This window comes from Malus sylvestris, chromosome 15 (genome assembly GCF_916048215.2).
Source record: "Malus sylvestris chromosome 15, drMalSylv7.2, whole genome shotgun sequence".
Lineage (NCBI taxonomy): Eukaryota > Viridiplantae > Streptophyta > Magnoliopsida > Rosales > Rosaceae > Malus > Malus sylvestris.
The window spans coordinates 51,216,011-51,228,033 of record NC_062274.1 but is presented as its reverse complement, the minus strand read 5'-3'; the positions used below and the strand labels follow the sequence as shown (position 1 = coordinate 51,228,033).

The window sequence follows — 12,023 nt, the reverse complement described above, 5'->3', positions numbered from 1 at the left end:
TGTATATATTTAACTGTTTCAACTTGGCAAAACTAGCAGCACCACTAAGATGCTGGCTGAATTATTTCTTGGTTTTGGATCAATGATCGACAATGACATGATTAGGGATAGGCAACGGTTATGGCAGACGGGTAACCGCGGTTATTTATCCATAACTTTTTATGTTCATACCCGCATAACCGTTTATCCGTTGGGTAATTGCATAAACGGTTATATTCATACCCATAACCGTTTATAAACGGTTAACCATATCCATAACCGTGTATCCATTTAACTATAACCGTTTACCCGTTTATCATTTTTTGAACCCGTTTATCATTTTTTTACCCATTTACCCCTTTTTTCACTTGTCTACATGTTTTTTTTAACAACTTGAAAATTACAAAAGAAAAATTTGTCATAATTTTCGTTTTCTGACAATTAAACACTGTTATATGTACATTTTAGCATGCATTTCCCTATTTTAATAATTTAAGTCCTCATATAATTCCAATAATTGAAATAATAGTTTACGAACAATATTTTTCTGCTACACCCAAAGTAAAAAACAAAAATGGTGCACTGACTTTCAAGTTTAGCAGCAAATCTTTGTTGTCTGAACCACACCCCAACTCACTAACCCCTACCATCCAGCAAGCAAGCAAATAAATTAAAGAAAAAGGTATGCTAGTAGTACCGCGGGTTGAGACTCTGAGTTTGACAGAGAAATTGAAAATTTAGGGTGTTTAATTATTTTTAATTTTACATATATTAAATTAAATGGGTAAATGAATACCCGTTATAACTGCGGGTAATACCCATAACTGATGAATACCCGTTATAACAGCGGGTAATACCCATAACCGCCCATTTAAATTTCACAGGTAAACGGTTATACCAATAACCGTTTGTTCATCTAAACGGTTACCCATAACCGTAACTGTGAACTTTAAATGAGTGGGTAACCGCGGTTACCCAAACCCATGGATATTTTGCCCATCCCTAGACATGACCTTATGACTAATTTTGTAGCTTCTATCTATACTCGTCAATTGTCACGTCTCGTCTCGAATTATTTATTTTTGACGGTGTGAAATTACTTATTTACCCTTGGACGTTTTGTGTGGTTATGTGGGTTAAGTTTTATTTGGACCAATTCAAAGATTTTCCTAAGTTTTGGAACACTTAGGATTTAAAGTGTTTGTTTTGTGTATTGGAAGACCAAGTAGGACCACCACACACCCAACCTTTTCCCCGTGCACTCTCTCTCCCCTCTCTTTCAATTTTTCTGCAACGTCTGTACAAGTGTACGGACAAATCTTGAACCCTTTCATTCAGACACGGATCGACATCAAGAAGGTGAGATTCAAACTCCTTATAAGCTTCTGAGTTCGTATATGCTATTTTTAGAACTTGAAAGCTTTAAAAACCCTAAGAACTCTAACCCTAGATTTCATGCACTGTTCATGCACTAATTAATGTGAGATTTTTAGGAGTTTTTAAGGACATTGGGAGCTTTGAATCATCCTCATGAAGCTTGGAGAAGAAAAACCAAGCGATTTGGACGTCGGGAAATTGAGTTCGACGAGTTTTAAGTTTTTGCCAGATTATCGAGCTTTCTCCGGTGAGTTTTCTTGGATTTCAAGCCTTGAAATTGGTAAGGATGTGTTCTTCTAGTTATAAGCTTTAAATTGAGACCTATTTCATGAGTTTTGGGTAAGAAATGATTGAGATACAAGGATTTTAAGATTTTTCAGTTTCCGGCGACGGCGACGGTCGTCGAAGTTCGAAGGTAGGAGATGACAGAATATTCCGTCAATTTTGACTGAATATTCCTAATGGCGACTAACGGCGTTAGTTAATTTAACGGAATATTCCTAACGGCCGTTAGGCCTCAGTTAAGGTTTGGCCGTGCATGGGGACCCGTAGGGCCGTGCCTCCGCCGGCGCGTGGGACGTCGGAAAATTTTTCTAAAAATATGGGGATGTTCGTGAGGTTGTGTAGGTCAAGTTGGTATATTCAAACATCCCATTTGAGCAATGTATGAGAAGTTATTAACTAGTTTTGTTTATGTGCTTTACATTAAAGTTTTTATAGTTGTTTTGCATATAGGGAGACTTATCCTAAGGACGAGCGCAGTCAAGGGCGACTCGGGGGCTACGACCCTTCGACATACCAATGAATGGGCTTTTGGTTTTCAGTATATATTTATATACTTGATATTTTCCCATAAAATGCGTTTAAATGAAAGTATGCTTTGAAATGCCATGCATATAAATTTATATTTAGCATAAGAATTAGTTTATGATGTATAATATGAATTGGTGCTGTGGATGCTCAGGTGAGTTATGTTTTATTATATGAGATATTTATAATATAAGATGTGATTGAAAGCTCATAAACCTGCAGCCTGGGTGATTGTGATTTAGCCAGAGATATGGTACATGCCTGTTTATAATGTCACCTCCCGCACCTTATGCTCACATTAGATCCAATTTAGGTACACAGTCTTGTCGTACAGACCATCATAGGTGGTTCCGACTCGTAGGTGACTAGCGATTTATCGCATAGGTATCATGAGTGCGTAGCATTGAGCATAACTATATTAGACCCAGTCTTGTCATATAGACCCTTATAGTGTTTTTGACTCGTGTGCAGTGTAGTGCCGTATAGGTCACTTGTAGTGACTCCGGCTAGATTCATTAATAAGCTATGAATTTAACCGTATAGACTTCTGCAAGGGGTTCCGGCTAATATGTTATTTTCTATGAATTTATTTTCACCTAAGTTACTTATTCTGTTTTATATTTTGGCATGGCATACTTATGATTTTGGATATGTGAAGCATGATTTGATATATATATATATATATATATATATATATATATATATTTATTTATATTCCATTTATGGGAAAATTATACATGTTTTACGGCGAGGGGTTAGAGCATTTGATAAATGAAATGATTTTTGAAAAGCTTTGTTTTTGCCCACTCACACTTTCTGTTTTGCGCCCCTCCAGGTTTTAGGTAGACTTGCTGTTGGTGACATTTATGGATCTCGGCGATTCTGACAAAGTATATTATTCGTAGGACTTCTTCTGGTATTGTATAACTAGTACTTGTCCTATTGGACTGCACATAGACTTCTATGCTCTGATTAGGTGTATTTACACTTCTATCTCATTCCTAGCACTTTCTACTTATTAGTGCACATTAATTGGCTTTCGGTTCTTATTTATTTGTATATTTCATATCCTTATTGCTTCCGTACTGTGCACATGGCTACGTCACCCTCACTTGACGGCCAGCATGCCTTGATTTTAGGTCGAGGTGTGTCATCAATGGTATGAAATGTGAAAAATACGTCCAAGTATGTAGCTGCTGGAATAGAAATTTTATTTGAAATGTCATATGAACTTATACCGATTGTTAAATTTATCATGTGAACTTAGCAATTTACCATATGGCCCATATCAAGTTTCAAAATATATTAATTTGTCATCTAACTCTAATTCCGTTTGAGTTTTTCATCCAAAATAAGCTGTGTGCAAGGCAAATGACTTGTTTTCAAGGTTGCTTGGGATATTTCAACTCCCTACTATGATCCCTTCAAGATTATTTTGCACATTTCAAGGTTATTTTGGACATTTTAACTCCCCTTTCTGAAATGAATATGATTGACCACATTGAACTTGTAATTAGTTAAACTCCATGTTAGTGAGCGTAACGTACTTTTTAGCATTTCACCATAAGCTTATAAAACGAACATGAGATGTTTTTTCGTACCAAAAGATAAGTAGAAAACTTGTAAAATGAAAGTCAAAAGTTGAAAATCATCTCCCATTCCTAGTGTATTACGTCTTTGTAGAAAATAATAAATAAATAAATGAATAAACTTGTGAAAAATGAGGTCAAAAGTTTAAAACTTAACGAAGTTAGAGTGAGATGATAAATTAATGATTTTAGAAAATTTGTATGACAGGTTGCTTACAATTTTAGTTCATATGACAAATTAAAAATATATATAAGTTCATATAACATTTCAAAATTTTTCCCTGATGATTATAACCGAAGTAAGCAATCCGATGACTAGGAAAATAATCCAAGTAAAAGCGTCCTTAATGGTGCATATAATTATGTAGCTAGGCACAAACTCATTTTGATGAGCCCTATGGGAAAAAAATTAGCTTCAAACGGAGGCCAAGTGTGAGATTTAAACATAGGCCCTTATAAGGTCTAAATTTTGGTTGTTATATATATTTGATTTTTTATTATGTATAAATTAATATTACGCAAAAAAAAATAAAAATAAAAGAATGGTGTGGCAGCTGAGTACCTATCTGCATCTTTATGTTTTGAGTTGGAAACTCCTTTCTTTTAAATACAAGAATATTAAAATAAAACGTAAAAGGATATGTCATAAGAGGTATTCGAACTTTTTGTTAATTAAAAGTGGGTGAAAAGACTAAATTAACATTATAAACAAAACTAAAGAAAAATAACCAAAATAAAAGTTATGGGCAATATAATAAATTAAATACAAAATAATTTTACTTTTTTTTTTCAAAACCTCATAGCCAGATGCCATATCAGTTGCCCCAATTTTCTCTTCCATGCATTTCTCAAAAAAAAAAAAAAAACCTTTTTAGCGACGAAAAATTGTTTGAAGGTCATCACCAAAAAAATTTAGTCACCATTTTATATTATCTCTCTTTGTAAATTTTGTTTTTTTTCAAAATTTTAATATGCACACGCATAGCATGTGTATGATTGCTAGTTACGAATAAATAACATGTTCCTTTGGCATAAATAAGAATAAATAACATGTTCCCAAAATAAGATATCTTAGTCTTTTTAATAGTAAGTGATACGAACCTTATATTTCTAAGTTTTTTTAGGTATTGTGTAGGTGAAATATTTTTAAATTTCAAGGAGTTTATACAAAGTGATAAAAAAATGAATCACAAAAAGTTAGATAGGAGGGATTAAAAATGTATTACAAAGGCATGTGAGACAAATTTGCAAATAACTACTTGGAAGGTGTCAATACAAATTCCTTTTGCATACCATTGTAATGTTCACCTGTGGTGCATTTCTAATTCATTCGATTTAACTTTTTGTGATTTATTTCTTCATCACTTGTGGACATGTGGCTTGATAGAAATCTTGGTCAATTACTTAGGATTTATTATCTTTGTTTTTCTCTCCATCATAAACTAAATTGATGGCTTTATTTATTAGAAGGGAAACAATTTGTCTTGTAACAAAAGGACCTCACGTAGAAATAAATTTTGTGAGCCAATTTGTGAGAAACTCATGTTCTCTTTTTACGTTTGTTACCTCAATTAGTTAATAAATTGTGATATTTTTTTTTCAAAATTTATTTGTTCTATTTGGTGCTCTAGCACAACAATTGGTACCAGAGCCACAAGGCTCGTTCATATCAAAGTTTTTATTTGAAACCTGTTTGACGAAGAGATGATCAATCAAAATAAGAAGGCGCACATCCTTTGCTGGAGTCACACGCTTCGCGTTTGGCAAAAATGACAACTCAAAATGCAAAGTTTGAAGTTGAAAAGTTCGATGGAACAAATAGCTATGGTTTGTGGCAATGTAAGGTCAAAGATGTGTTGGCTCAACGAGATATGGACATGATGCTAGAAGACAAGCCGAAGGCTATGGAAGGAGCTGAATGGAATAAGTTGAATCGGATGGTCTGCTCTACCATTCATTTATGTCTTGCAAAGCCTCGAAAGTACTTTGTCATGTGAGAAACGTTAACTAAGTTGTTATGCACAAATTGGAGAACAAGTACATGACGAATAGCACCAAGAATCACCTTTATTTGAAAAAAAAAAAAAACAATTGTACTGATTCTAGTACAAAGAAGGTACGAAAATGATTAAAAACCTCGTTTCATTTCATACCTTCTTTGTACCGGAACCGATACAACTTTTTTTTTTTTTTTTTTTTTTTTTTCATATGGAGGCGATTTTCGATGCTCTTCGTCATGTACTTGTTCTCCAATTTCTGCATAATGACTTAGCTGACGTTTCTCACATGACAAAATACTTGAGGTTTTGCAAGGCATAAACAAATGGTAGAGTAGGTTATCCAATTAAACTTATTCCATTCAGCTTCTTCCATAGCCTTCGACTTGTCTTGTAATGTCATGTCTAAATCTTGTTTGGCCAAGACATCTTTGACCTTACACTGTCACTTACCATAGTTATTCGTTCCATCGAACTTTTCGACTCCAAACTTTGCATTTTGAATTGTTGTTTTTACTAAATGCAAAGTGTGACTCCAACAAAAGATGTGCACCTTCTGATTCTGATTGATGACCCATCTTCGTCAAACATGTTTCAAATAAAAAACTTTGATACGAATGAGCATTGTGGCTCTGATAGCAATTGTTGTGCTAAGCACCAAATGGAACAGATAAATAAAGAAAATTCACAATTTATTAATTGATTGAAGTAACAAACGTACAAAGAGAAAATGAGTTTCTCACAACTTGGCTCACAAACATTTATTTCTATGTGAGCTCATTTTATTACAAAACAAATGATTTCCCTTCTAATACGTAGAGCCATCAATTTAATTTATGATGGAGAGAAAAACAAGGATAGGCAATACAAAGTAATTGACCGAGGTAATTTCTATCGAGCCACATGTCAACATCACTATGCAAAAGCCCAAAAATGGAGATTTTTCAGTGTGATCGTTAAATAGAGTGGTACATCACGTGTCGCTATATAAATGATAGGATATGTGTGTTAAAAAGTTAATAACTTAAAAAATAAAATTTCCCACCATTTACATAAAAACACGTGGTTACCACTCGTGTTCCAGTCACAACTAAAAATTTCTCCCAAAAATGGGTATTTTTGTGACAAACTTTGAAATTCCAAGGATTTAGGATAGTGATGAAGAAATCGATTACAAAAAGTTAGATAAAAGAAATTAGAAATGCACCACTTAAGCATTACACAGAAGCATGTGAGAGGATACGGGCAAATTGTCCACTTGTAAAGAGTTATTCTAAATCCTTCTTTAGATGGACTTGGCTTCTCTGCCCTCCCACTTCCCATACATTTTCATCCCCTCCTATTTTGTGCGGTCACGGTTAAACCACGTTAACATTTTATATTAATATTGTTTTTTATCTTATTATCTCTATAAAAAAATCAATATAAAATATTGACGTAACTTAACCGTGACTGCAGAAAATAGGAGGGGATAAGAGTGTATGGGAAGTAAGAGGGCAGAGAAGCCAGGTCCTCTTTAGATACCTTTGTAATGTTCATGTGGTCCATTTTCTATTTCCTCTCATTTAACATTTTGTGATCCATTTCTTCTCCATTTTGCCACAATGCTTTGAAATTTGAAAGTCCTCCAAACATACTTGGGAAAGACTTATTTGCTGGGTAAAAAATTTGTACGAGTTCTCGTTACCATCCTTAGACTGATGGTTAAACCGAGGTATTCAATAGGGGTTTGGAAACTTATTTGAGGTTTTTTTGCATTCATCAACCAAAACGTTGGGTTCAATGGTTAGCCATGGCTTGGACTATATTACATCAATTTACACTTTCTAAGCTCAATCATTTTGAGGTTGTCTTTGGTCAATCACCTCTTGTCTCTTCTTATGAATCTGGAACTGCAAAATTAGATTTGGTTGGCAGAAGTTTTCCGGCCAGGGCTCGAGTTTTATCTCAACGTAGATCAAATTTGGAGGCTGCTCAGGTGCGAATGCAGTTTTGATTAGTTCAGTACGTTGCATATAAGAAAGCATTTGGGTTCTGGTATCTCTCCTTCCTCTCCTCTTCCAGTAATCATGGATGATGGACTGATACATGACACTCCCATTGCAATTCTGCGACCCCAGTTGATTTAACATGGTCATACGTACTTCTGTTACTGAATTCTTAGTTCAATGGAAACATCACCCTAATGAGGATGCAAGCTGGGAGAGTGATGTAGAATTCAAGCTAAGCTTTCAAAATTCCAACCTTGTATATGGACAAGGTTTTTTTTCATGGGCGGAGTACTGATAGCATACTAATATGGTTCTTCTAATTGATTGTATAATTGGCTCGAGTGGTTAATAAGCTCTACCAAATGTCACCAATGGAAGCTGCATGTGAGAAGATCAAATTGTTTTCTTTCGGTTAACTGGAAATTAAGAGTGTTTTACACATTGGTTGAGAATGGATCATGATAGTTATTTTAATTATCACATAACATCATATAATAGGAATATATACATATAACATCATGATAAGGAAATCACAAATCAGAAAGAAAATAATATAAAAAGGAATCATCACGTGTATTATCAAAAGTTTTGTTTTTTGTTTTGGGAAAGAGTACATGATATGTAATAAAAATAGCTGTGGCCTTCCTCGAACGTTCGTCCACTGCAATTTCGGTTTATAGTCTATATCCTGCATAAGAATAACTGCACATAGTTTAATAAAACGCTAAGGAAGAAAGAACAGTATATCAAGATTCAAGAGCGATGTTTTTCTTGTAGTCAATGAGAGGGTAAAACAGATAAAACATACCTTAGGTTTAGTTTCCAAATTTACCAAACAGAATATATGAATCCATAAGTAGTTGAGGAGTGTTGAAGTAGGTACTTCTAACCTCTGCTGCTATTACTTGTGATGTTGTTGTCATTACTCCCGGTGGTAATGGCCGGAGCAGATGTTGATGTTGTAACGATTTCAATAGACTGAAATTCTGAAGGTCGGGGGGTTTCAAGTGGTTCTACCCGATTCATCCTCTTTATTTCGATGCTCTTACCCCACAAATATAGGTATAACCCACCTATGATGAACACTGCTCCTAGTATGCTGTCATTCATTTCCACGACAAAACCCATAAATTTAATTCAACAAATTTATGTAAGGATATAAAGTGCACTGGTGACCATTGGGTCTAGTAGTTTACTTTTCATTTGTTGGATGAGTCTGAATTCAAATTTCATGTACGACAATAATTGAATTACCTAAACACAAAAAGAACAGGAATTACGTGCATATATATACGTACGTACCTTCCCAGGTACAAGTTCTCTTCCAGCAACAATGAGGCAAGTATGGCAACGAGTACAAGTAGGACAGGAAAGAAACTCGCTGCATACAATGGCCCTCGCATGTTTATACACCATGCCATCAAGGTCACCGCAATTCCTGAAATCAATATTCCCTACACCGCACAAACACACACAACCAGTACCAATCAGCTGCTAATATAATTAAAATAATGATTCAGTAAACGTAATCTTAATTACTTGAGATACAGGCCCCTTACCGAATAAACAACTCCAAGTAGTCTAATATTCCAGCCCAAATGCCATTGCTTCCAATCCCTCTCCGCGCAAAGGGCATAAATCACAGATTGAATTGTTGCCATTAGCGATGTCAAAGCTGTGGCCGACATGGGGCATGGGAATGTTCTAGTCATTTTTCCCTGAGTTTTATTTTCATGAACACACACTTCAAAAACTGGAAAAGAAAATGAAGAAAAGCAACGGAATCATCAACACTCAAATTAACCTGAATTATGAGCCACAGTGAATTACACGTACAGCCCAGGAAAGCTAACACTGCACCCAAGGCATAATTGGTGGGGTGGTGCGACGACGATGAAGTGGTTTTATTCTTCGTGTCTATGAGGTTAACATGAACTGACCAAATTTTGATAGTGATGCCTTTGTAGAATACGAAGACCATTGCCCCTCCCAACCCAACCGCTGTTCCGGCAAGTTTTGCCATTCCTGGAATACTTGTTAACGAAAGCTTCTCCTGCCGAAAGCATACCGCCAGTAGGAACGTTATCGCCGGAATCAGATTAGTTATCGCCACACAATATGTTGCTGACGCAAACGCAATGCTCTCCATGAACAAATTTTGAGCTAGTGATAGGCTGCCATATTTATAATCATACAACGACAATCAAACTAGAAAAACTTCAACTTATATATGAATTAGGAATCAAGAGAGAATCTGAAAACAATGTGTATAAAAATTAAGAGGGTGTAGTTAAACTCGGATTTGAGATGATCTTAAAAGATTTTAAAATCCTAGTGTAGTCAATTAAAAGATTTTAAAGGATTTTATAATCCATTCAAATCTAGGTGTAGTCAATTAAAAGATTTTAGAGGATTTCAATAAGTTGTACATATTATTTTCTTTTTAAAATTTTTATATTTACACCCACGTATTGACATAGTGTGTGAGTTTCATAGTAACACTTAATATACAAAGACTAGATTAACATCCTTCGACAAGATTTAATTTTCAAAAAAATCGAGTGTAAGATCTAATATTTAATTTTGATCCTTTGACTTTATATTCAACTCAACAACTTTCCATATAGGAGTTGAAGAGTCAATTAATTAAATGAATTATTTTTATTTGTTCCTAAATCGCCCTTTTCCTAAGATTTAGCTAATAAATATTGACTATTAGGCCTTTGAGCTTTCTATGTTTATTTTGAAATCAATAAAAAAATATTTTTACTAAATGTCTATACGAGCTGCACAATCATGTCTCATTTATGAACAGCAACATGTCCAACTCACATACACTTCTCCTTTATATTATCTCTTATCTCTCTCAATTGTATATTCTCATGATTCATATATTTCTTGCATTACGGAACATCTAAGGTTTGCAAATCTATTTTTTACTTATGAATTGCGTTTATTCGTGTATACCTATGGATTGTGTTTATTCGTGTATGATCATTTTTTGTCTATGGAGATTGACAAGTATGTATTTTTTGAAATCTATGATTTGTGTACTTATATGAACATACATGGAGTAAAGTTTGCATACCGAAATTACGTACCTCTGTTTATGCCCTTATACTTCCGTACCTATGCCTATGCATTTATACTTCCGTACCTATGCTTATGCCCTTATACTTCCGTACCTATGCCTATGCACTTATACTTCCGTACCTACGGTTATGCACTTATACTTCCGTACTCATGTATATCACTTTGTTAATGTACTTATAATTTTTATGAGTGTTCCTCTTTTTTCTTATGGAGTTGGGAATTGTGTTAGTGATGATGTTTTTCTTTTCTTTTGTAATGTATTTTTGTCATTTCTTTCACGTTTATATTCACAATTAATCAATATAAAAAATTTCATTTATTTTCTTGTACCCATTAGTACTTTCCAAAAATTTTAAAATTTTAGAATTTTGATTTAAGTGTATTAATGGGTGATTTGAGTGTGAAAGTCAATTTCCAATTTTTAGTATTAACTATGAATTGAAAAGGAAAATGTGGATGGCAAGTTTGTAAATAGTATATGTGATAGAGGCAATTAAATATGACATTGTGTTAAGATTTTAAAATAGGGACTTAAATTGGATAGAGAAACCCATGTAGGATAATCTAAAAGAAATCTTATTTAGGTCCTAAAATCTAAAAGCCCGTTTAATGTATTACCCAAACAATCCGCAGAGAAAAGCTTGCCCTAGTATGGTCCATGTTATTTTTGATCTTCCGTTCCTGCGCTTAAATGGACAATTAAAATCAACAAAAAATATTGTAGTAGCAGTAGAAGATTAATAAGACTTTTTATTAGTTTATTTAGGGGTTATAACCTGCATTAGGAATGAAAAACGAATTCACTCATTGACATTTAACCATGCATCTTGGAGAAATGGAAAGATTAAAAAGGTATATATGGTAGAGGCAACACTTAACCTTTCAAGTACAAGAGCAAGAGGTATCATAAAGACAGAGGCAAAAAGGACACGATAGGCAGTGAAGACCTTTAAACTCATCCCATCGTTTGCTACCAGTTTGAAAATTATATTCAGTACTGCACTTAAAATTTGAACCAACACCATTACCAACATTGGTTTCAACCCATGTAACATATTACAAATGCGCATGCACCCCATCCTTCTTGTGTATGATTCAAAAGTATAATATCGTTGTTGGTGGGGGTGGTGAGAGAGAGAGAGAGAGAGAGAGAGAGAGAGAGAGAGGACTTCTAACACTACAAATTT

General features: G+C 34.4%; 1 protein-coding gene across 3 annotated transcripts; it reads right to left on the bottom strand.

The window, feature by feature from the left end:
• Positions 1 to 8,297: 8,297 nt before the first annotated feature.
• LOC126601906 (WAT1-related protein At1g68170-like) lies at positions 8,298 to 11,572 on the bottom strand. 3 transcript variants are annotated; one of them, XR_007615857.1, is made up of 6 exons: positions 11,455 to 11,571; positions 9,548 to 9,917; positions 9,303 to 9,461; positions 9,046 to 9,197; positions 8,552 to 8,842; positions 8,298 to 8,445 (listed from the first exon to the last, which is right to left on the bottom strand). XR_007615857.1 is itself a non-coding variant. In XM_050268674.1 (6 exons), exons 2-5 carry the CDS (start codon positions 9,890 to 9,892, stop codon positions 8,629 to 8,631), a joined length of 870 nt encoding a protein of 289 aa, XP_050124631.1. In that variant the 5' UTR covers positions 9,893 to 9,917; positions 11,455 to 11,572; the 3' UTR covers positions 8,298 to 8,445; positions 8,627 to 8,628. The 3 variants fall into 3 exon arrangements, 1 of the variants encoding a protein (XP_050124631.1); XR_007615856.1 differs by having other exon boundaries at positions 8,298 to 8,431; XM_050268674.1 differs by having other exon boundaries at positions 8,627 to 8,842; positions 11,455 to 11,572.
• Positions 11,573 to 12,023: the final 451 nt, after the last annotated feature.

Coding starts and splice junctions, on each gene's coding strand:
- LOC126601906 (XM_050268674.1), bottom strand. CDS start 9,892: ATGGAGAGCATTGCGTTTGCGTCAGCAACATATTGTGTGGCGATAACT. Junction 9,462..9,547: donor CACTGTGGCTCATAATTCAG/GTTAATTTGAGT, acceptor AATAAAACTCAG/GGAAAAATGACTAGAACATT. Junction 8,843..9,045: donor GAGAACTTGTACCTGGGAAG/GTACGTACGTAT, acceptor AATGAATGACAG/CATACTAGGAGCAGTGTTCA.